Source organism: Panthera leo, chromosome B2, assembly GCF_018350215.1.
Source record: "Panthera leo isolate Ple1 chromosome B2, P.leo_Ple1_pat1.1, whole genome shotgun sequence".
Lineage (NCBI taxonomy): Eukaryota > Metazoa > Chordata > Mammalia > Carnivora > Felidae > Panthera > Panthera leo.
Genome location: NC_056683.1, coordinates 13,412,387 through 13,436,133, shown reverse-complemented (window position 1 = coordinate 13,436,133; position 23,747 = coordinate 13,412,387). Strand labels below are relative to the sequence as shown.

The following is a 23,747-nucleotide window of genomic DNA, read 5'->3' as shown; positions in this document are numbered from 1 at the left end:
TCACTGATCTCACCCAGCAGAGCTAATGACCTTCCAGTTGCCGACTCCCCTGGTGTCTGATGGGCTGGGGGACCTGTTCCCGCACAGTCTGCCCGGGTCACCCACCTCGTGGTCTCACGATGCCCAGGAGGCTGTCAGAGTCCACAGGAGCTCAGCATCTTTTACTTTGTTTATAAATCTATCCACGCTCCAAAGACCTAAAACCTAATTTTTACTGACCTCCCCTAGCATTTTGTTACGTATTTACTCCCTTAATAGCCAGTGGATGGTTATTCTGGAAGGTTTTGTTCCTCCTCTGTTGTCTGGAGGGAGGTTGCTTTCCAGGCCCCACATAGGTAGTCCTTCTATGAGCGTTTTTCAAGTATATTTGATTTTGATGTGCGTTCGTACAGTCCTGAGAGTTGATCGAGGGGGGTAGCGAACACTAGCCCACACCCCACCCTGAGACTGAGGTAAGCAGTCTCTCGGGGGCCATGGGCCATGAGAGAGAGCGTTGAGGGACAGTCAGACCGTCTTTTTGCCCTCTCAAATACTGCCTCTTGCCCTGGAAGTCAAGGGGGTGGAAAACCAGTCATTGTGCGTGTGCGGACGAGATGGGAACCGACAGCGGGCGCAACACGAACGGTTTCTGCCGTCACAGCCGTTGCGGGGATCGCTGGGACATGGGTGCAGCTGGGCAGCATAGCCCAGGCCCTGTCCCTGTCTGCAGGGACGGGCCCCTGCTTCCTCACCTGGCTCCACCTGCCTCTTGGGGTTTGTGGCGGGGGGTGGGGGGGGTACCCCGGTACATGCTGCTCCTGCTGGCGGCGGGGCGCCCTGGGATGCTCCTTCCCGCAGACCCACCAGGCCAGCTCGCCTTTCATTCAGGCCCCCGCTTACCTGTCAGCTCCCTGGGGACACCTCTCCTGACCATCCCAGCTGAGACGGCAGCCCCTTAGCTCCCCAGCCCCTCTGCCTGCTTTATTTATCCCCGTGGCCTCCCAGATTGTCCTCGTGTAAGGACTAAGCTCCCCGAAGGCCTGGACCAATTCCGTTCGCCGCTCTGGCCCCAGGGCCCGGCAGCATCCTTGGCACCTAGCGGGCGGCCCCGGACTTAACCGGTTGGAGCAAGAGGGTGTCGTTCGTGGTCCTTGTCACTGAGTGTCCCCCGTGCTTTGTCCCCGTCCCAGGAGGCTGCGAGCTCGACCTGGCCTGCTTTTTCCGGCTGATTAACGAGATGGGCGGCATGCAGCAAGTGACTGACCTCAAAAAGTGGAACAAACTGGCGGACATGCTGCGCATCCCCAAAACCGCCCAGGACCGGCTGGCCAAGCTCCAGGAAGCCTACTGCCAGTACCTGCTGTCCTACGACTCCCTGTCCCCGGAGGAGCACCGGCGGCTGGAGAAGGAGGTGTTGATGGAGAAGGAGATCCTGGAGAAGCGGAAGGGGCCCCTCGAGGGCCACACGGAGCATGACTACAACAAGTTCCACCCCCTGCCTCGCTTCGAGCCCAAGAACGGGCTCATCAACGGCGTGGCCCACAGGAACGGCTTCCGCAGCAAGCTCAAAGAGGTGGGCCAGGCCCAGCTCAAGACGGGCCGACGGCGACTCTTTGCTCAGGAAAAGGAAGTGGCTCGAGAGGAGGAGGAGGACAAGGGCATCCTCAGTGACTTCCACAAATGCATATACAAGGTGGGCCCCCGGCGGGGCTGGGGGGGCTGGCCGCGGGGCGGGGCTGTGCGGGCCCGAGGCGCCAGGCTGCGGTCTCCGGTGGCGCCCGGAACGGCAGTGTGTGCAGCTGCAGGCGGGATGCAGCCCTGGGACGTCTGACCCCTGTGAGCCGTGACCGCCGGTGAGCCCCATGCGGGCTCCAGGTCCTTGGATCTCCTTTGCGTTAGGGGGCATGGGCACCCACGTGCCGGGGACACGGCGGCTTGGGTGTAGACGCCCACGGGGCCGAGTCTGCCCCTCGGAGCGCCCCCAGCCCTTCCAGGTGGTGGGAGCTGCTCAGTCGGGCCGGACTCCCCGGGCTCGGGGCACTGGCTTCCTTTGCCTCCTTGTCTGGATCCTGAGCCGCCCATCAGCCCCTGGCCCTGCCCGGTCCCTTCTGGGGAAGCGATCAGCGCAGGCCTCTGCAGGGAGTTGCTGGGGGGCTTGCGGGAGGGAGGCAGGAGCCTGGCAGATGGAAGCGTGCACGGTTTTCTCCTCTGCTGCCAGATCGCATGGCTGCACCTGCTGTCCTGAGAAGTCCCTTCCTCCAAAAGGCAGGTGGAGTCCCTGTGAGGGCTGCCTGCCAGGGTGAGCAGGACACCTGGCACGGTGGGCACATCCCAGCTGGGACCCTCACCTGGCGAGCCGTGCCACCCCTGAACCCCCCTGGCAGTGGCGTGGCAGTTTCATGGTGCACTGACAGGCTGCTGTGGGTCCCCGTCGTTCCCCACCCGCACTGCCCCGGGGCCCTAGCGGGTCCCTGCCTGGTGGAGTCTCCATGGGCTTCCGATGCCGATTCCCTCCCGGAAGCCTGGGACTTCTGCGACTCCTCTCCGGGTTCTGGGTCTTTCCTTTCTGAGCCCACGGGAAGTCCCCCCCCACTCCGGCTGCCCTGTGCCACACTTCCTTTTCCTCCTGGGCTGTAGTCCTGTGCGCCTTTCTGGAAGAAGATGCCCTGCTTGCCTAGGTAGAACTTTCTTACTAGACCCATCAGGGCTCAGTCTCCTTTGCTCTGGTTCCCCATTCTCATCACCTGGCGCTGTCCCCAGAGACCCTGGGCGGGGGGGTGGGGGGGGACCCTTTTACCCTTGGGAGATAAGGGAGAGGAGGCAGGTGGAATACATTCAGGCGCATGTTTGGGTGTTCCTTGGGTGTCTGCTTGAAAAGCTCTCCTTGGTTGAAGCCATTTGTTAAATCTGGCGACTCCAAATAGCCAGCTCCAGAAATGAGATATTTTCTACTTGTCACATTTTTCATTTAAGAAGGTCAGTTCTATGAGAATGAGGTGAATCTGAGTAGAGTGTTTCTGGAAACGTGCCCTGTAACTGACAGCTTTAGGGTTCATCACAACAGTCTGGCCGTGGTGGCCACGGGGGTGTCGGCAGCAGCCGTGTGCGTGCCGAGGGCCTGTGGGCGGGGGGGGGGGGGGGGGGGGGGGGGGGGGCGCGTCCTGAAGCCCTTGCCCTTGGCTCTCCGTGGGTGTTGACTGTTGGGCACCAGGTGTCATTTTCGCGAATTACAGGTGCTCTGCTTTTAGGTGATGCAAAGCCCTGTCTCTCTGGCTGGTAGGTTCTTCCCTTGTAACGTCTGGAGAAGTTTGCAGTCGCCCCACGCGGTCCCTTTCTGTGCTGCAGAGCAAAAGCAGATGCCACAACTCGCATGCCGATCGCTCTGACTTTCCTTCCTCCAGAAGGGTCTGTCACCTGTTCTAAACCCGTTAGCTCTGTGGGGGTGCACATTAGGGAAAAGCCACGCCTGCCGCTCTGCTTCTGGCTCCCTGCGCTCACGGCCCTCACTCACTCATTCACTAAGGGCTGGGGTTCCACAGGCCAGAGACGTAGTCCGCTCCCGCGCCGCTCCGTCTCCAGCCCCTGGCACTAGGCCTGGTATACAGTCGGTGCTCAGTGAGTACCTCTGCAATCAAGGGACAAACGTGCCCGGTCAGGAAAAGCACAGCTCCGACCAGGCTTGCCTCTGCAAAACGAAACCTCCTGTCTGTGGAGGTGAGAACGGAGTCTCCGGTGGGATTCCCAGGCCGAAACCGTGAGCCGTCTTGAGCACGTCGCTGTGGAGATCGCCGGGCAGGGGGCAGCAGAGGGCAGGGTGCTGGCCGTCCTGATGCTAGGTATCTGGCATGCTAGGTGCTCCCCGGGAGGTGGGAGGGGGCAGTGCGTGGCTTCTGTGGCAGAGAACGAGCAGAGCGCTTCTGCTCCCCAGGGTTGCTCGAGGAGGCTGCTTGTTTGGCTGGTTCTCAGGTGTGGAGGGTGCCTGACGTTTGTGTCTCTCGGGCCCTCTCCCATCCCTGGTCCGGCCCCAGCTCCGAGCGGGTCTGGGATGCCGCTGGTTTCTTCCCTGGCCCCCAGCCCCTCCTCCTGCCCCTCAGGTGGGGTAAACTGGGGAGTTCTGCGCCCTTCCCACATCGTACCCCCTTCCCCGTAAAGCGAAGTGTGCTTCTGTGTGTCAGGGGTGTGCCTGTGCGAGGCAGGCCCGCCTGGCGCGTGGCCTCCATCTCTGCCGGATCAGGGCAGGGGTCCGTCTGCTGCTGGTGCGAGGCCAAGGGGCCCTCTATCCCCCGCGGTCGGCACCGAGGACCCTCCCGAGAGCACGTTCTTCTGTGGTCCCTGCCCACGTCAGCTCAGGACACACAGCGGCCGTGGTCCAGGACAGGGGTGCGGCCTCGCGTGGGGTTGGGGCTCAGTTTGGCTTCTCACGCTTTTTACTCTCGTCTTTGTTTTCTTTCCAGGGAAGGTCTGTGTCTTTAACAACTTTTTATCGAACAGCAAGAAATATCATGAACATGTGTTTCAGCAAGGAGCCCGCCCCGGCTGAAATCGAGGTGAGCGCGCCTCCCGGGGCCCCGGGCCCGCTGGTGCCCGATGGTGCTGAGGGGACCCCCGGGGCCATCGTTGGGTGTCTGTGTGCCGGGGGGCTGGCAAGTCGTCACCGAATCTAGACTCACTCAAGGGCACAAGAGGTGTAGCGAAGAGTGTGTGCCTCCCCCCGGCCAGGGGTGGGGAGACGCCAAGTCGGGGTGAGCTCCGGGCGCGTCCCCTGCCTGGGGGACTCCTCACCCCGTCGTCTCTTATGTAAGAGAATGTTCGGAATCCCTTGAAACCACGGTTGCACTTTCTCTCTTCTCCCCTGTTTTCTCTTTAATGGGATTGGCAGATTGCCATCTTTGTGCTTCTCCCAACTCTGTTCTCGGAGTTAGCGTGAGGCTGGGAAGCCCGGAGCCCTCCTGTGCCCGGCCGATTAGGGGGCTTTCTGGGTGAGCCGCTGCAGGACGGGGACCGGATCTGTTCACCTCCCCCACCCGGTGCCCCGCGCCTGGTCCTGTAAGGGAAGGAAGCCGAGCTCCCGTGGCTGGTCGAGGGCAGCGGCTGGTGGGCGGGTCTCAGGCTCCCTCTTCCTGTCAAGCATGTCTGCCCCTGTGCATACACCCGTGCCGACTGCTAGGGGCCCGGCTTCCCCGGGGTGGGACGTCAGGACAAGTCCCTGGACGGGCCAGGTCAAACCAGGCCGCACGGGCCACGCACGGCAGCCATCAGAAGCCCAGGACCGGAGCCCCGGCCCCGCGGATCAGGCTTCCCCGTTGGGGGAACCTCCCCGTGTCTGGTTTTAGCCCTGAGTGTCGTCCTTCCCTCGGGCCGCATGTCTCTGCTGATCTGCACGGGGCCGCCCCAGCTCTGTTCCCTGGGTGGCGCCTCCGAATACCACACCATGGCCTGACCCCCCTGCTTTGGACCCGCGGAAGCCACATCCCTTCAGCCACGACTCTGGGTCACACTTGCTTCCCGAGTGCTCATGGCATTTGTGGGATGTGGTGGCAGGAGAAAGGGATGGGACCTTTTGGGGTGAACAGTTGGGCTGGGAAGAGAGGCCTTGGCTGCTCAGCGCAGGTCCCCGTGGGGGCCTCAGAGGCTGCAGGGTTTGATCCTGTGTGGGGCACGAAGGACACACAGCTTGTTTTAGTTTCCTGCTCAGGAATTCGTTCTGAGAGTCTCGCTTTCTCCTAAGCACTTGCCTAATATTTGAACACAAGGGGAAGGTCTGCTAAAATCCAGACTTGGATGAGTCGGAGTCTGTCTAGCTTCTAGATCCGCCAAAGAGGTCTGGGCCTTCCTCTTGGCTGGTGGCCGTCCCCTTCTTCCCCAGGTGGCCGTTGGTCGGTCTCTACACCCGGTGGCAGGGCCGGGCCTCGAGCTATCCCCTCACACAGACTCTGTTCCTCCCCTTCCAGGAGACGCGCTTAAGGAACCCAGACGCATAATGTTGTGGGATCTATTCTTGGGGCTTTCGACCCCTCCAGGCTGGTCCCCCTTTGGAGAAGTTGTTGTGGAGCCTGTATGGTTCGTGGTAGCACTTCTCTGAGCCAAACTGCGTCGTGACACCCGCTGCTTGTTCGCTAGGCTTCCTCCTTTCCGTGCGGTTCCAGCTAAATGGGGTCTGCCAAGGTATTAGGGAAGATGATGCTGTGCTTCTGGAATGAAAATTGAAAACAAAAAAGGCCTCTGAGTTGGGGGAATTGCCTGTGGGAAACTTGAGCACATCTTAGCTGTTGGCAAAACACGTTCCTGACCCCCCTCTGCCCCTGGCTGTTTGAGACTCCTTACAGTCACCTGGTAGGCTTTTTTTTTTTTTTTTTTTTTTTTTTAACGTTTATTTATTTTTGAGACAGAGAGAGACAGAGCATGAACGGGGGAGGGTCAGAGAGAGAGGGAGACACAGAATCTGAAACAGGCTCCAGGCTCTGAGCCGTCAGCACAGAGCCCGACACGGGGCTCGAACTCACATACCGCGAGATCGTGACCTGAGCCGAAGTCAGACGCTTAACCGACTGAGCCACCCAGGCGCCCCCTGGTAGGCTTTAAAAACTGGTCGTGTGACATCCCCCTGGCACCCTGTCCGATTTAGTTGGCTGGATCACAGTCCGGGTGGAAGTAGTCTTCACTCCTGGTGATTCTGATGCACAGACGGGGCTGAGAAGTCAGGATCACCCGTGACTGGAAGGGAGGAAGGTGTGTGTCTGTCAAGATGGCCAATCTGGAGGCCGTGTTCTTGATAGGATGTTGGGGGGACGGCTTCTCCCTCCTTCCTCTCGTTGCTTTCCCCCTGCTTTTCGTATAAATAACTTAAAAAACTTTTAAGTTTATTTATTTTGAGAGAGAGAACGTAAGCTGGGGTGGGGCAGAGAGGGGGGGAGAGGGAGAATCCTGAGCCGGCTCCGTGCTGTCACCGCAGAGCCCGATGTGGGGCTTGAACTCAAAAAACCGCGAGATCGTGACCTGGGCAGAAATCAAGGGTCGGACGCTGAACCCGCTGAGCCACCCAGGTGCCCCGTATACATGACTTCTAAAACTGTGTAAAAATACACATAACGTAACCACCTCAGCCGTTTTCTCTGTGCGCGGTCCAGTGGCATTCAGTGCCTTCCCGTTGCCACGCGACCGTCCCCACCATCCGTCTCCGGGATTTCATCCTCCCAGACCGAAACTCTGTTCCTGCTGGACGCTAACTCCCCGGCCCCTGGCCGCCAGCGTTCTCGTCTCTCTCTTTGACCGTGATGCCGTGTGTCCGTGTAGGTGGCATCACATGGCGCCTGTCCCTTTGTGCTCGGCTCACTGCATTCAGCCTCGGGTCTTCCGGGTTCATCCACGTGTCCGCACGGCCTTCCCTTGAGAGGCCGAGTCCTCCATCGTGTGGCTTTTGTGCACCTGCCGGTGGGCGTCTCGCCAAACGCGGTGACCACGTCTCGGTTGGCGCCCGTCCGCGGTTCTGTGGGGATGTGTCTGCTCCAGGGCCATCCGACCCCTGCCGTCTTACTCTGTGCTGTCGGAGGCGCCCCGCCGCTCCCGTGGGACGGGCTCCTCGGCCGCCCGTCGATGGCCTCGCGCCGACCCGCGCTCCGTGACTCGCGCGTGGCGCGGTGCCGACCGGGCCTCTCCTGTCCCCACAGCAAGAGTACTGGAGGCTCGTGGAAGAGAAGGATTGCCACGTGGCCGTGCACTGTGGCAAGGTGGACACCAACACTCACGGCAGCGGATTCCCAGTGGGAAAATCAGAACCGTTTTCAAGGTAACGTCCGATGCTCTGGCCTGCACTTGGGGGCCTCGGCGGCGTCCCCCCCCCCCCCCCCCCCCCCCCGCCAGTCTGTGACGCCCCTCTGCTCTCCTCTGCCGCAGGCACGGATGGAACCTCACCGTCCTCCCCAATAACACAGGGTCCATCCTGCGTCACCTCGGTGCTGTGCCTGGTAAGCCTGCTGCGGCCGCCGTCTTCCGGGCCCCGAGGCCCCTTGCCCCAAACGACCGGGACGGGACAGGAGGCTAGCGGCGTAGATTGCGTAGATTGGAAGCTTTGGTCTTTAGCGTGCAGAGGAATGGGATCGTTGAAGTCAGAAAAGTGTGCAGAGGTGAACCGAATGGTAGCATCTAGAAGCGGGGGAGACACTTCGTGGCCAAGGTTTCATCTTGAAATTGGTCTTTTCAAAGCTGATGTCCTGACTCCTTAGGGCTGGGTGTGGGCTCAGAAGTGATCGATTGCTTGCAGAGGGCAGGGACAGCCAGGTGCCCTGGGGGTTGTGGTCACTGGGGGTTGTGGTCACTGACGGCTGGGCCCCTCCACACGCTGGGGGGTGGCGGGGGGAGCAAGCGATTCCTCGAGGCCTCCCCAGAGAGTGGGGCCTGAGCTTCCTGCCTCCATCCAGCACACGCAGGAGTTCAGGTCGACATGTCTGTGGGGCGTCCTGAGCTGAGGTTCAGCGGGCCACGGCACGTGGCTGGTGGACCACAGTCCCCGTGTGCTGCCCCTCGGGGCATCTTAGGGCTTCCCGCCGAAACTCACAGATGAAGAGGTTTTTAAAAACCGTTTTGTAACCGTGTCTGCCTGCCTTGGCTTCCTTTCTACGTAGCTAACAGGAAGGAGCGAGCACCTTCTCACCGGTGTCGTCTGACTTTTGAGTCCTGTTTCTTTCTTTGTCTCTCCGCTTGGGAAGAAGGCAGGGGTTTCTAGGTGCCGTCACTCAGGGGCCATGTGGCTGTCCTCTGTAACGCCTCTCTCCCCCTTGGCAGGAGTGACAATTCCCTGGCTAAACATCGGCATGGTCTTTTCTACCTCATGCTGGTCTCGAGACCAAAACCACCTTCCCTATATCGACTACTTACACACTGGTGCTGACTGCATTTGGTGAGTACGCCTGCCCTGGGGGCCCCAGCGTTCCGGAAAGTTCCACCTCTCACCAGGCGGCCGACCGCCCCCGGGAGCTTGCTTGTGCGGGTTGGTCCTGTGCCCCCCGGTTCAGTCACAGGATTTCTTAGCTCCCTTGGAAGCGCTTGAGGTGGCGGGAAGGTTTCGAAGGAGGTTTGATTTGCTCGAATGGTGAGCAAGGTTGAGCATCGTTTCGTGTGCTTATTGGCCGTTTCTGTTCCTTTTTTGTCAGCTGCCTGCTTACCCTTGTTTTTTCTTCTGGGACGTTATTTGTCGGTGGTGTTTTCTAGGACTTCGTGTCCTGTTAGGGGTAAGAGCAGTTAGGGGGGTCACAGAAGGTGGAGTGGTTGTGCTGGGTCCCCAGCCTTCCCCTCACCCAGTGTAAACCGTCCTCTCCCGGGCCTGGTGTGAGGTTATTTTTGGCATCTCTACAGTGGGGCGTCCGACCCGTCGCTGCCACAGAGCACAGGTGTCACTGGGAGTGGGTCCCTGCTGTGGGAGAGGCACGGGTTTACTCTGACCGCTGCCTGGGTGCCCACCTGTGACCCTGCCCTGTCCGCCCGTCCCCGTCCACGGCCGGTGCTCTGGGCCCTTCCTTCCCGGTGGCAGATGGGAAATTACTGCACGTAATCAGGCTGTCCTGTCACCTGACAAGCCACCGACTCCACATCTGTCCCACACTAACTGCAGCTGTTGTCCTGAGGGGGTGATTCGGCATTCTTTATTAAAACACGCAAAGTCGCACAACCGGTGCTCTCCCCCCGGGAGCCTGTCTCTGCCACAGCCTCCGCACCGGGACTCCCCTGCTCTCGGGCCACGTTCCCACAGGTGTGCTTAGTGTCGAAGCCTGGCGGGACCGGGGGACCCCTGTGGGGGGCTGTGCCACCGAGGATGGGGGGTCCTCGGCATCCTGCGGGAAGGCCGGAACGGGGGCTGGTGGCCCGAGACAGAGTGCGTGGCGTGCAGGGGTGTGCGGCCTGCTCGTCTGGAGGGCTGTTCCCCGTGGACGAGCTTCTGTGGCCACGCCCGGCTTGGGGAGCAGAGGGTCCCGCCCAGGCCTGTGACCCGGCCCGCCCTGCACACAGGGGCGAGGGGCGGTGAGATGCTGTGGCTGCGAGGCCGTCCTCGCCGCGAGTTAGAGGTGGGGAGACGTCGGACTCCGTGGGCCTTTGGAAGCCTCATCCCCAGAAACCCTGCTGGTGGAGAGTGAAGAGGAGGCCGGGATGTGACCCTGGGACTTGATGGTGTGTGATTTTTCTTAAAACAGGTGATTTAGGGTAGAACCCCTGGATTTCAGTCACAGGTCAGGAGTAGGATACACAGGCGTTGAAATCAGCATTTACAGAGAACGTGAATGTGGTGCTTGGCGACTGAAAGCAGGATTTGGCCTCCAAGGGTAGGGTTGCCTCACAGACTCCAGTGGCGATGGATGGCCAGCCAGGGGGCCCGTGGGAAGGTTGGACATTTGGAACCGGTTGTATCGGGGGCAGGATGTGAGCTGTCTGGCCGACTCCCCTGAAGGGAGGTCAGTGGCTTCATTGGCCTGTGGCCCAGTCAGGACCGTTCCAGGAGTGTGTCCCTGGTGGGCCCTCTTGGGACACTGGTGACGACTCCCCCCACCTCCCCGTAACACGGTGAGGTTCCAGATTCTTCTGTTGGTGAAGTTCTGCCCACGTCTTCAGCCTTGTCTCCCCCCAGCATCCCTGCGGCTCCTTAGCTCCGGCCGGAAAGGCTTGCGCTGTCCCCTGCCCCTGTGGCCTGGCCCCTCTGTCTGCCTGTGCAGCTCGCCTGATGTGGCTCTCGTGGTGGCGCCCGTCCTGTGCCCTCAGCCGGCTGAGCCGGGCTGGCTCCCGGCACACGGCTCCCTCCGGGAATGTGTTCCTCTGTCCCCTGGGTTTTTACCAGCTCCCGTTCCAGGATTTCACAGCTGCTGTGGTGTCCTTGCAGCCTTGGCCGTGAGGCGCCGAGCGCACAGGCTGGACTGCTCTTCGGAGAACACGGGGGTCCCCTCGCCCGTTCCGGCCGCCGCAGCCCTCGGCTGCCCGGGGGACCAGCGCCGGAGTCCTGTCGCGTCCTCTGAAGGTTTAGGGCACTTAGCAGAGGCTGATCGCGTCTGCATGTGTGTCTGGATCTGATTTCTAGGCGGCTTTCGACATCCGGTTTGGGTTTGAAGGCTTTTTGGCTCACGCGTAGGTCAGCTCCACGTGACGGGGGCGCGTTCGCCCGCCGTGGCTGCGTTCTGGCCGCGTTGGCTGGGAGCAGCGGTGTCGCCCTGGGAAGCGGGGCGCCGGTCACTGGGGTGCGTTCCTCCTCCCGGCTACCCCCCAAGGCCGCTTTGCAAGCCGGCGTTCGCTCCCCTCTGGGACGGAGGGTTGCAGGGCGGGCCCAGCGAGCGCTCCCCGGGCAGAGGCTCCACGTCAAGGCTGTGTCCCGCCCGTGTTCCCACACAACCCAGGTATTGCATTCCTGCTGAGGAGGAGAACAAGCTGGAGGATGTGGTCCACACCCTGCTGCAAGCCAACGGTACCCCAGGGCTACAGATGCTGGAGAGCAACGTCATGGTAGGTCCCCTCCGCTGCCCGGGGCCGCGGATGCTGGCCGGGAGCGGGCATTCAGGATTGGGACCCAACCCTGAGCGGTCTTATCGAGTCCCTTTCCTTGCTGGCCCGCCCCCCAGAGGCAAAGAGGACATTGAAAAATGAACCCTCCGGGGATCCGTGCAAGCCAACCTGTCCTCTTTTATGAGAACCAACCCGTTCTCTTTTACGAAAGCGGTGTTTCCCTCAGACGGCACGGGATTCCGGGCTTATGAGGCCTGAGCTGGCCTTTGAGTCTGTTTCAGGGCCTGCTTTTTCCGTAAGTGGAGACCGGGCAATCTAGGAGGCGGGGGCCACGGGCTTGTGTCGGGTGGTCTTCAGGCTCTGTTGTGCCCTGCCGTCCCCACCTGCTGGGCACCTGGGTGACTGGGCTACCGGTCGGGGATGTTCACCGTCACAGGACCAGCACAGGGGCTTCTGACCCTGTCTTCGGGAAGTCCTGGGCCAGTTGAGTTTCTGGGGGTCTGTAGCCTTGAGCTGTGTCCTGACGCCTGAGTTCAGGTCCCCTCTGGCCTCTGCTGACCCCCGCCTCAGTCCCCGTCCCTGCAGGGCCCCGCTCACTCTGGGCTCAGCCCAGAGAAAGGGGAGCAGCAGCCCCTCGATGTCCTGGGCCTGGGGCCCCCAGCCTGCACCCCTGTGCTCGCCCGGCTCCAGAGGCCTCCCAGCAGCCACCAGGTGGTATCCATTTACCCCGTTCGAACCTGGCAGTGCTGCATGGGGACAGGGCCGGGTCTTCACTGAGGCCGTGCCCCTGCGGGACCGTTGTCCCTTTTAGGCCGGTATCCATGCAGATTTTTGTTGTTCTTAGGAATTATGGGTCTTTCTTTTCTTTTTAAAAAAAACTTAACATTTTTTTTTTTTTTTTGGTTTTTTTTTTTTTAATGTTTATTTATTTTTGAGACAGGGAGAGACAGAGCATGAATGGGGGAGGGTCAGAGAGAGAGGGAGACACAGAATCTGAAATGGGCTCCGGGCTCTGAGCTGTCAGCACAGAGCCCGACATGGGGCTCGAACTCACGGACCGCGAGATCATGACCTGAGCCCAAGTCGGACGCCTAACCGACTCAGCCACCCAGGCGCCCCTGTGTCTTTATTTTCTCAAAGGAGAAGCAAATCTTTAATACTAAACCTCATCCAACTCGTGGCCAGCAGGTCCCTTCCGTCCCGACACCCCCCCTCCTGGCCAGCAGGGGTGCGTGTCGGTCCACTCGCTGGGGGAGGGGCCGGCGGACCTGTCACAGAAGGGGGGCTCTGGGCGGCCGATAGTGGTTGGGGGCGACAGCCAGGAAAGCCCCCGAGCCCATCCTGTCTCCCTAGATCTCCCCGGAGGTGCTGTGCAGGGAGGGGATCAAGGTTCACAGGACCGTGCAGCAGAGCGGTCAGTTTGTCGTCTGCTTCCCGGGGTCCTTTGTGTCCAAAGTGTGCTGCGGCTACAGCGTCTCTGAGACCGTGCACTTTGCCACCACCCAGTGGACGAGTATGGGCTTCGAGACGGCCAAGGTAAGGTGGGACCGGCCCCCGCGTGGGTGCACGGCAGCGCGCACGGCCCTGCACTTGCGGGTCTGACGTTAGTTAGGCGATGCTGAGTTTCAGAATAAGAGTTTTGAAACCTCTTAAGAGGCAGCCGAGGGGTTTTTTCTAAAAGGAAAGTTTGTATCATGAGAGGTTTTGAATTCTGTTGTTGACTCCCACGCGGTGTTGGGAACACAGTACGGAAGGAGTTGAAGGTAAAACTTCAAAGAAGAAAAGCGGGTGCGGATTTTTAAGTGTATTTCTTGTGAGAAAGTGCGAGTGGGGGAGGGAGAGAGAGGGGGAGAGAGAATCCTCCGTGCGGAGCCCGATGCAGGGCTTGAACCCACGAACCATGAGATCATGACTTGAACTGAAGTCGGCTGCTTGACCCAAGTGTGTCACCAGGTGCCCCCGCACCCGTTTTAAATCCGTGGCACCTGCCTTGTGGTTGGTGGCCCCAAGCGATGACCTTTCCCGCTGCCTCGTGCTGGTCTCCCAGGCGGGCAGGAACGTTCCCAGGATTCCCAGTTGCGTCGAATCCAGATGGAAGTCAGAGTTTGAGAATTCAGACGGCCCCCCGCCTTCCAAATGAGGGAGAACCCCCGGCAGCCGCCTGGCAAGGAAGATGTGCCCTAAAGGCCGTGACCCCCTCTTGCAGGAAATGAAGCGTCGCCACATAGCTAAGCCGTTCTCCATGGAGAAGCTCCTCTACCAGATTGCACAAGCGGAAGCAAAAAAGGAGAACGGCCCCACTCTCAGTACCATCTCCGCCCTTCTGGATGAGCTCAGGTGACGAGTCTGGGTTCTGGGCCCAGCAGGGCAAGGGGAGCGCCCAGGAGCCACAGGCCGAGGCCGGCGCCGCGCACAGGGGGAAGGGGGGCGGCGGGACAAGGGCCACCTCTCGGAACCACGGGGCCCACCTGGTGCTCGGCCGGCGGAGACTCGGGGGAGAGTGGTGGCTTTTCTTCTTGCTCTCTCGCTGCCTCGTGTGTGGGGTTAGTACGTGTCGCTGGGCGCTCTCAGGACGTCAGCCGCCTGTGGGAGGGAGTGGGGGCGGGGTGGCCCCGGAGAGGAGACGGGACCCGCAGCCCCCAGGCCCAGCCGGCCCCGCACGTCCATTGTGGCGCACGGTGCTCCCCACTCAGCCCTCCCGCCGCCCCGCCGCGGTCTAGCTCGCCCACCGCCTCTGCTTGGGGCCCGTGGGTCCCGCCAAGTCCGAGACCCCGTCCTGGCTTCCGTCCTCCGCGGTCAGAGGGGAGACCCCACGGGTGGAGGCGGCTCGGGGCCGAGGCCGAAGCCGAAGCTCGCCTCCGTGCGCGACTCCCTCCGGCCGCGGGGCGGGGCCCGGCGGAGGCGGAGGCCGGCGTGGCCCGACGGCGCCCTGACGCCCGCCCCCGCTCTGTCCGCGCAGGGACACGGAACTGCGGCAGCGGCGGCAGCTGTTCGAGGCCGGCCTCCACTCGTCCGCCCGCTACGGCAGCCACGACGGCAACGGCGCCATGGCGGATGGCAAGAAAAAGCCTCGAAAGTGGCTGCAGCTGGAGACGTCAGAGAGGAGGTGTCAGGTCTGCCAGCACCTGTGCTACCTGTCCATGGTGAGCCCGGGCGTGCGGCCGCGGGTCGGGACGGTTTTCGCCCCTGCCCCGTGCTCCTCTCTCCTCTGCCCTGCACTCCTCCCCGTCCTTCCCCCCACCCCCACCCGGCCGCTGCCCCCGAGGGGCCTGGGCCCCGCGCGTCCTCGGCTCTTGCCTCGGGGTCAGGGTCCAGTGCGCTGCCCTGCGGAGTTGGGGCTGTCTTGGGTCAGCACGGACAGTCCCCGCAGCGGAGCAGCCCTGCTTCCAGCCTCCTGGCCTCTGGCGGAAGCTGCTGCTCCCGCGGTCGTCCGCCCCGCTTTCGTCCTCGTTGGCTTCCACAGAGTCCCCGCCGGTGTCCCCGGCCCGCCCAGCCCTGGGCTTAGCCGTGTTCGTGCGGTCACTGTGTCTCCCCACGGCCGTCCCGGGCCAGAGCGGGGCCCCGACGCCTCAGGGGAATGGCCGCCGGGCTGGTGTGGTCCGTCGGGGTGGCCGCCCCCACACAGGGCTGTCCGGACGCCGTGCACCTCTGCCCGGTGCCCACGGCCCTCCAGTGACTGGAGCTTAGTGTCCTCACACCCGCCGTGGCACTGACGTCCCACGTGGTCGCCGAGGCACGGGGCATCAGGCACACCCGTCCCCCTCCTGGCCTCGTGCCTGGAGGACGCCGCCTCACCCCGTGTCCCCCAGCCCTCGGCCGGGTGCCCTGCAGAGGTGGGGGACCCCCAGCTGCTCCCATGGAGTCCGAAGGCTGAGAGAAGGGGAGAACCGTGTTAGTCCGCACCGCACGCGGGGGGCTTGGACGACCGTCCCTTCCCTCCCCTCCCAGCTCTCGAGGCCGCGAGTCTGGGCTCCGGGAGGCGGTAGTGTGGGTTTCGTCCGAGGCCTCTGGGTCCTTGGCGAGCAGATGGCCACAGTCTCCCCGGGTCTTCGTCACGTGTGCCCTCCCCCACCCCTCACCCCTCACCCCTCACCCCTCACCCGGAGGGTCTAGGTCTTAACCCCTTCTTGTAAGGACACTAGTCCCACTTGGACCGGACCCTCCCTGTGACCTCATTTGACCCCAGTTGCCTCGTTCTGGGCCCCGCCTCCAAATACAGTCCCATTCTGAGGTACTGGGCGTTAGGACTTACCTGATTGGGGGCGCGGGGAGTGGGGGGAGGGGGGTAGAATGGCATCCACAGCGGCCACACACGTGCACACGGATGCTTCCCAACCTAGGACGTTTCCACTTTACGATGGTCCAAAGCTGGTAGGCATTTAGTGGAAACTGTACTCGGATTTTTACTTTACAGCCGCGCCCTCACCCCCCCGCGATGTGCCACGGGGTCCCCCGTGTGACGCAGAGCAGCGGTGACCGCGGCTCCCAGCCAGCTCTGCAGTCACGAGGCTGAATGGCCGATTCTCTCGCAACCGCTCTGCCCCATGCAGCCCTTCTGGCCTCACGTTCAGCACGGCGTTTAAGCAGTCACACGGGACAGTCAGCCTGTCTTGTCACACAGGCTTTGTGCTGCGGGACTTGGCCCGGCGTAGACTGCTGTCGGGAGCACGCGTCAGGGGGGCCCGGCCGAGCTGTGCTGTCCGGGAGGTTAGCTGCCTAACGTGCAGTTTCAGCTTTAGGAGGTTTTCAGCTCTCAGCGGCTCGATCCGGGTGTAGCCCTCTTAGAAGTCCAGCAAGATCTGTGTTTTCTTCCGCCTTAGTCTTTCTTTTCCAAGGCGTTTCTAAAGAGAGAAAATCAAGAGCCATGCTCTCTGAGAGAAAAGCATAAGCATTTCCCCGGGTCTTAAAAATGCTTTGTGAGCTTGGCTCATAAAAGCCACATAGTCCCGTGGGCGTCCCTCTTGTGTTGGAACGGAGTTACTCCCGTGGGAAAGTGTCCCGTTACTTCCCACGACCATGAACAGCACTGTCACGACCTCCGTGCGGGGCACTGGCCTGTTCCCGTGGGTTTGTTTTCAGGCTGTCACTAGGCATTTCCTAGCAGCCTGACTGTTGTTTTAAGAAAGCCAACGTTGCACTGCCTCCGTAAGCATCTGATTCTCGCTTTCGGCTCAGGTCATGGTCTCACGGTTTCTGAGTTCGAGTCCCAAGTAGGGCTCTGTGCTGACCATGTGGAGCCTGCTTGGGATCCTGTCTCCTTTTTCTCTCTTCTCTCTGCCCCCTCCCCTGCTCACGCTTGCTTTCTCTCTCTCTCTCTCACATAAATAAAAAACTTTATTAAGTTACTTAGAAAAGAAAGCTTGTATCATCCTGAATTCATAGGTAAAAATTGAGATTTTATTTTGATTCACAACTTTCAGTGCTTGGATTGGTAATAAGATTGTATTTTTGTTTACGGTTTCCTCTTTTTGCTTATTCCTGTCCTGAGCCTGAGTGTCTTTAAAAGGCGATGGGTTTCTTCCCTTAAGTGTCAGTTCCTTACTCCCGCGGCTGGCTGTTTCTCCTCAGTCTTCATGAAAAGGCCTGTGAACCTCTCGCGTCTTGTGTGTGAAGGCAGCATTTTCCCGAATTTCCTTCTAAATGAGACCAGGACTAGAAGTTGGGGGGGACGGGGACAGGGGGAGGGCCCCCATGCAAACCAGCTGTCCCTCTGCACCCTCCCCACCCCCAAATCTTCATGTCTGTGGCGGATCAGGCCCTGTGCTGCCTACGGGGACCCTGGGCCCCAGGCCCTGGTGTGCGCTTCCCGCTGCCAGAGGCTTTCCCACGGGCTGGCAGGGGGTCGGGGCCTGTCCGGCTTGCAGATCACCCAGGAGGCAGTTGGAGTTTCGGGGCAGGTTCGGACAGAGGCATCGGGTCCCCCAGGGGCGTGCGGGGGGCGGCCTCTGGGTAACCAGCAGAATCGATCGCGCCGCTGAAATGTTCGGGGTGCGTTTCCCGGTCACCCTGCCACATCTTCTCCCCAGGTGGTTTGTGTGCACAAGGTCCCGGAAGGCCCAGTGCCTGAGAGCTTATCAGCGGCACCACGGTCTCATCCTGTCTCCTCCAGCCTGTCGCTGGCGAGAACCCCTCCTGGGAAGGGGCAGCAGAGATCGGGAGGGGACTTTAGCCGGGGTCGGGCCTCCCTGAGTTGCCCCTGCTCCCTCGGGGGGGTGGGGGGGGCCCGATGGCTTCTGCACCTCAGGACCGGCCGCCGCTGTTCCCACAGGTCGTGCAGGAGAACGAGAACGTGGTTTTCTGCCTGGAGTGTGCTCTGCGCCACGTGGAGAAGCAGAAGTCCTGTCGAGGGCTGAAGCTGATGTACCGCTACGATGAGGTCAGTCCGCACTGGGGGGACCTGTGCCCTGCTCGGCTTTTCCACAGAGGTGAACAGCTGGTGTGAACGGAGGCCGAGGGCACCCAGTGTGGTGCTGGGCCCCTGTCTGGACGGCCTGACTCCACAGAAAGTGGGGGTGGGGTGGGGGTCCAGCCTGTGTCCGATCCGACCTGGGGAGCCCTAGGAACTAACACCGGGGAGATTTCTTTACTTCCACAAACTTCGTTCTATCTCGGTTTTCTTCTTCCAGTTAATGGGGACCCCTGGCCCACCTCCCCCTGCACGGGAGCCTGGCCCATCTCTCCCCTACAGCGTCTCTGCCAGCACCAGTGGCCGCCAGGGCCTCCGTTTACGAGGGCGGGATCTGGGTGCTGGCCCCACTGGTTGGCTAGGCTGCTGAGGAAATGAGGGACTGTGCTGTCCCCTCCCGGTAGGGTCCAGATCCAGGGGCAAGGTGGGCCACCTGTGCATGTCCATCACGGGACAGATGCAGCCGGCGGTGCGGGGGGGGGGTCGGTGGGGAAGGGAAGGACAGGTCATGGTGCGGACAGCACAGGAAGATCAGGGCCTTGTCTCCCTTCTCTCCGGGCCGGGGGGCCCCCTGTGAGCGGTATTGGCCACTTCAGGGGCCTCAGAGCCAAGGCTGTCTCTGGTTTTCCCGGAAAAGCCCGATTCTAGGGTTCTGGGGCCAGGGCCAGACAGCCTTCCTCGCTGCAGCCCTGCAGAGCCCCCTCGGCCACCACCTCCCATAGCCGTGCACTTTGCCTGCCGCGGTCACCCCCACAGCGCGCAGCCACCAGGGTGGGGGTCAGTGCGAGGAGGAGTCGGGGTCTGCCGAGAGTCCCGCTGCACTGGTGACCGACACCTGGCGCCGATGACCCTCGTGACTGCGCCATCTGCCCGGGGCTAGGGTGGGGGCAGGGGGTGCGTGGGGGCGTGGACGCCTTGGGTCACTCCTGGAAGTGCTGCAGACTGTGCCCGGCGTCTTTCATCTCCATAGAAACTCCCGTGTAACCGACATCAGGTCAAGAACGCGGAGCATCTGACACAAGCCACTGCCGGGCTCCCGGCGGGGCTGCCGCGCACGAGGCCAGGGGGCGGCTCTGGGTCCTCACCCAAGGGCCCCGGGCTGAAACATGAAGTCTTGTCTTTCTGCATCCAGCTCCCCAGATCCCGTTCCAGCTTTGTATAAGTGCCAGTCCAGCCAGTTCTCGCCACTTCTGTGCTTCCGCTCTGGTCTGGGGCGTCGCGCCTCACGGTCCCCTGATGGCCCCTGTCGCGCTGAGTCCCCGGTCGTCTGCAGAGGCAGACTCCATCCGAAGCCCTCGCGCGCTCGGTTGGCGGTGTCTGTTAGCCGGCACGGAGAGCGGGTGCCACTGGGCCAGGGCTGTCCCCGCAGCGAGCAGCGGGCCCGCGCCTCGGTGACTTCCTGGCACGTCCAGCATGAATGCTTTGGGCTGCTGGGCAGTCGCTTGCGCGGCGACTGGAGGACGTGTCTCACGTCTTGACTGACCCGGAACATTTCTTGGCGGGGGTGGGGTGGGGTGGTCACCCTTCAGATCACTGTGGTGCTGTGTCCCCTACCCTGGGCGGCTGCACACACCCTTGCACCAGGCCCTCCCCGGCCCCCAGCAGGGCCCCGCCCCCGGCCCCCAGCAGGGCCCGGCCCCCAGGGCTGTATCTGCCAAGGGCCCCTCTGTCCCGCAGGCCCCCGCACCCAGATCTCAGTGGGGGTGGGTCCTGGGTGAGGTGACCACGCCTGGTGTCACACGTCTCTGCTCCGGGCAGGACTCTGGAGGGCGTGGTGGCGCATCTGTGGGGGCTCAGGCTGCGGGTCGGTCGGGGAAATAAGACTTTGGCAGAAGAAGCTTGAGCTGAGAATAGATCCGGGCCTGGCTTTTAGGGTGTGCGTCGGTGAAGGCATAACCGCCCTGCGCGCCCTGCTGCTCTGCTGTACCCGCGGACGTCAGAGCCCGCGACAAAGACACCCTCAGCGGGGAGTCAGAACAGCACGGTCAGCCCGCGGGGTGCTGCCCACATGCTGGGGGGCTTCGCCCTCAGGGTTTCAGGCTCTACAAAATTTGGGTTCTTCCATCTGTAGCCCATTGTCTTTTGTGACCGGAATATGGGACAGAGAATCCCGTCTGTAGGGTCTGTGTGAAGCTTCATCACTTTGATGAGTAAGAGAAAAGGGCGTAGAAGCCGCCTACTTTGTCATTGGACTAATTTTAGTAAATGAGAATCTGAATCCGCTCCTTCTTTAAGCTGTGTGCTTTTTAACTCTGTAATTTCTGGTTCTTGGCTGGGTTTCAGAAATGCCTCATGAGGGCACCGCAGCTCTGGTTGGAAGGCCCGGTATTTGGGGCACACAGATCCCGGGTCTGAGCCCCCCGGGCCGGCCGAGGGAGCCACAGGGCACAGGCAGGGCCCTGCCCGGCCCGTGGTGCCCCGAAAGCTTAAGCCACAGGTTTTAAAGCAGCTCATCTATTTACCTTCGTTTAGCAAGTTTATCATAAGTGCTTGAAAAAATGGCCACAGACCGCGTTTGCGCAAACGGGCGGCCCTGTTGCTTCTAGGGTGCTTTTCACTTTCTTCCCACACGGTTTTCACTTCTTCGCCTTTAACACCTTCCATTTCCGTGAGGAGAGGCTCCTGTTGCGGGAGGGCCAGCTTCGGACTCAGGCGAACCCTAGGCCTTTGAGTGAAGGATAAGCAATCCCCCCTCCCCCCCCTCGCCCCCACCTGTGTCCCCATGGTTCCCTCTGATCCTGGTCCAGAGCAGGTGCTTCTGAAAGGTCTGGCCATATGCCATTTTGGTATTTCCCCCCATGGTTTCTCGTAAAACTGCATGGTTCTGAGTGGTGTTGAGGTTACAAATACATACTTGATGCCGACAGCAGAATGGTTCCCTTGATTGACTTCAAGGATGCTTGTTAATCATCTCCCCTTCGCTGAGAGGAGGGGGTGCCAGAAATATCCAGAAGTAGACACGTGTATTTATCTGCAAGGCCAGGTGAAGGAAGGCTCGAGTGCCCGGGCAGCTGGAATGACACCGCCCTAGGCACTTGGCCTCTTCGGGGCAAGAAGCCTCCGGGACGCCCCCGTGAGCCTCGCGTGCAGGCAGCCCCGTTACCCTGTCCGCGCACGGAGCCCGTCTGCCGGGTGGCTGGGTCGTGTGGCCGCGGGACGGTGACCCGCTCTTGCCGTTTGGGTGGCCCAGGCTCCGGGGCGAGGGACACGTTACACGCGAGATGCGTGTAGAAAACAACGTACTGGGTACAGTTGTGGGACTTCAGGGATTTCAGTGACCCTGCCAGCCGCGGGGCGGTGCCGTGGCGGGGGCTCGGGGGCTCGGAGGCTAGGACGCGCGTTGGGGCAGGTGCTCTGCCCCTCATCCCTCCGGGCCATGAAGTGGCAGGCGTGTCTGTGAGAAGCAAAGGGCCCGCTTTAGGGGCCAGGTTAGGGGCCTGGTTCTCAAGGATCGTTCTGCCTGGTTTGTGAACCGCCTCCGCGGGGCAGCACTCCGCGGCCCCCCTGTCCTGTGCTGTGGTGGTGAGCGTCACCCCGGGAGGGGTCTGGGATCGCGTGCTTCTGGTCTGTTAATTGTCTTCCTCTCGCCCGGAAACAGGAGCAGATCATCAGTCTGGTCAATCAGATCTGCGGCAAAGTGTCTGGTAAGAACGGCAGCATCGAGAACCGTCTCGGCAAACCCACACCGAAAAGAGGGCCCCGCAAGAGGGCGACCGTGGACGTGCCGCCACCCCGGCTTTCCTCCTCCGGTTCCCCCCGAAGTGCTTCGAGCTCGTCGTGAAGATGCCAACACCGTGTCGATCGATATATATTTTTTTGTAATTATGATATTCTAGTTTGGAGTACTTGCTGTAGGATACAAGCTGTCTTTGCACTAGCTCTAAAGAAGATTTTCTTCTGGTTTTAGAGAACTAATTTTGTTTTAGCATTAAACTGTTGAACTTTTTTTTGTACTTAGAATACCTAGATACTGCAGTCAGATTTTGGAAACTGCCGTATATTCACTGTTTTAAAAACCCTTGAGGGGGCTGTATTAATTTGTATCGCCCCTGTGGCTGAAAAAAGCCTTTTTGGTTTTTTGTTTTGTTTTGGTTTTTTTGTTTTTTGTTTTTGTTTTGGTTTTTTTTGGTAACTTGGGGGGAAAAAAGGCTTTTTTAACCCATTTTCGAAGAGGGTGAAGTTTGGAGAACAAATTTTAAAAAACCAGTCATGTGAGCAGATTTTTCTAGAGAGGAAAAGGGATAGGAGACACACACACACACACACACACACACACACAAAACTTGAAAAGAAATGGCTTTACTTTGGCTGTCTTTTCTTCTGTCATGTGCAAAATGAGTTTGTAATTTTTAAAACCGGAGAACCCCCATTTTGTTTCTTTGGGCGGTTATGGCAGCTGAAGGCGGACGTTGTTTCCTAACCCGAGGCAAAATGCGGAAGCGGACGACGAGGTTCTCTTTACCAGCACATCTCTATGCATCTGTTTAAGGGAAAGAGGAGAGCGAGAGAAGAAAGCAGACTGCCTGCCTTGGAGGGGTCACGTGAGGGAAACCTGTGCCTGATTTCATTAGGAAATCCATTCTGTTATTTTTTGGTGCTGTTGGCTACTTTATCAAAAAACCCTTCAATAGCATCCTTAAGAAAAAAAAAAAACCACAAAAAAACAAAAAAGGAAAAAAAAGTGATCGAAGCCGAAAGTGCTTCTTTGTCCTAGACGTGCAATCTAACATTCCGTCTTCATGTCACTGCTTGGTTTACACCTTCACAAGTCAGCATTAATCTTTCTTTCTAAACTCGTTTCGTCGACGGTCACACTTAGAGCCACTAGGAGGTCTGCAGTTCTTTCTGAATGTGAAAATGCATTTGCGCTCATCTTGTCTATTTTTTCTCTTCATGTTGTAACAAAAAAAAAAAGAAAAAAGAAAAAAAAAGAATCCCGTCCCTTTTGTACATACGCCTGTAAATTGTTTTAAATACTTGAGCCTTTTTCTCGGTGGGGGGTGGGGAGGGTGCGAGGACAAGATGAAGAAAAGCCTTACGTTTCCGTTTCTTCATCGGGTGGATTGGATGCTTACAGGGTTTTTCTTGTAACATTTATAAGTGCTGCTTACATCACTGAACGACAACAACAAAATAATAATGGAGTAGCTGTTGCCCTTCTCCGGTTGTGTGTACAGTACGTGTGGAATAAAAAAGGGAACTGTTTTCACGAGCTGTCCTTTGTTTCGTAATTGGAGCCATCGAGCCCGTAGCTACTCGTATGCACTGAGCTTGCCAGTGGGACTGTCGGGAGCGTCCTGTGATACACTTTGTCGTTGTTGTTGCAGAAGACTGAACTGTTTTTGGAATATTTAACAATTACATAAACAGAGTCACGTGTTTTCCGATGTGGTTGTCCGGTTTTTATGGCCTTGCTGTGTACTTTCCCTCTTTTTGACAGTAAACTTCTGCCTATGGCTTACAGTTTGACATTTAATTTATTAGCGCTGCTCTGCACTCCTCCCGCGGGAGGGAAGACTTCATGTTGTTTATTGCCAGTTTTTTGTTTACTTTTCAGGTTTGTACTACAAGGTTTAATAATAAAAACGAAGTTTTTTTGAGATTGGTCTCTGTTTTCCGGTGAACGGGCAGAGGGCTGCGACTCCCCCCTGCGGCGGCGAGTTTACCGCCCCCCCCCCGCCCCCCAATTCTGTCCGCAGGTGGTTCTCGGAAACCCCGTCGCTTAGGCCCCAGGGATGCGGCTTGGCGCTCGCTCCCTGCGCCCGCCGGCTAGTGGCACGTCGTGGGACGCGACAGCAGGCCGGGCCGCCCTCCCTCACTAGGCGCCGGGCTACCAGTGGTGGCGAAGGGGACCCCGCGTGCGACCCGCTCCTCAGCAGGAGGA

At 60.0% G+C, this 23,747-nt stretch overlaps 1 protein-coding gene across 6 annotated transcripts in view; it reads left to right on the top strand.

Annotated features, from left to right (window-relative positions):
• JARID2 (jumonji and AT-rich interaction domain containing 2) overlaps positions 1–23,463 on the top strand; it is a 272,435-nt gene extending 248,972 nt beyond the window's left edge. For all 6 annotated transcript variants that reach the window (XM_042937861.1, XM_042937859.1, XM_042937863.1 and 3 more), the window contains 11 exons: positions 1,170–1,672; positions 4,434–4,526; positions 7,647–7,765; positions 7,873–7,943; positions 8,761–8,875; positions 11,352–11,457; positions 12,811–12,993; positions 13,664–13,794; positions 14,417–14,600; positions 17,726–17,833; positions 21,462–23,463. In XM_042937861.1, the coding sequence (XP_042793795.1) occupies positions 1,170–1,672; positions 4,434–4,526; positions 7,647–7,765; positions 7,873–7,943; positions 8,761–8,875; positions 11,352–11,457; positions 12,811–12,993; positions 13,664–13,794; positions 14,417–14,600; positions 17,726–17,833; positions 21,462–21,644 (1,796 nt within the window). In that variant the 3' untranslated portion in view covers positions 21,645–23,463. The remainder of the gene's footprint in view (positions 1–1,169; positions 1,673–4,433; positions 4,527–7,646; positions 7,766–7,872; positions 7,944–8,760; positions 8,876–11,351; positions 11,458–12,810; positions 12,994–13,663; positions 13,795–14,416; positions 14,601–17,725; positions 17,834–21,461) is intronic.
• Positions 23,464–23,747: the final 284 nt, after the last annotated feature.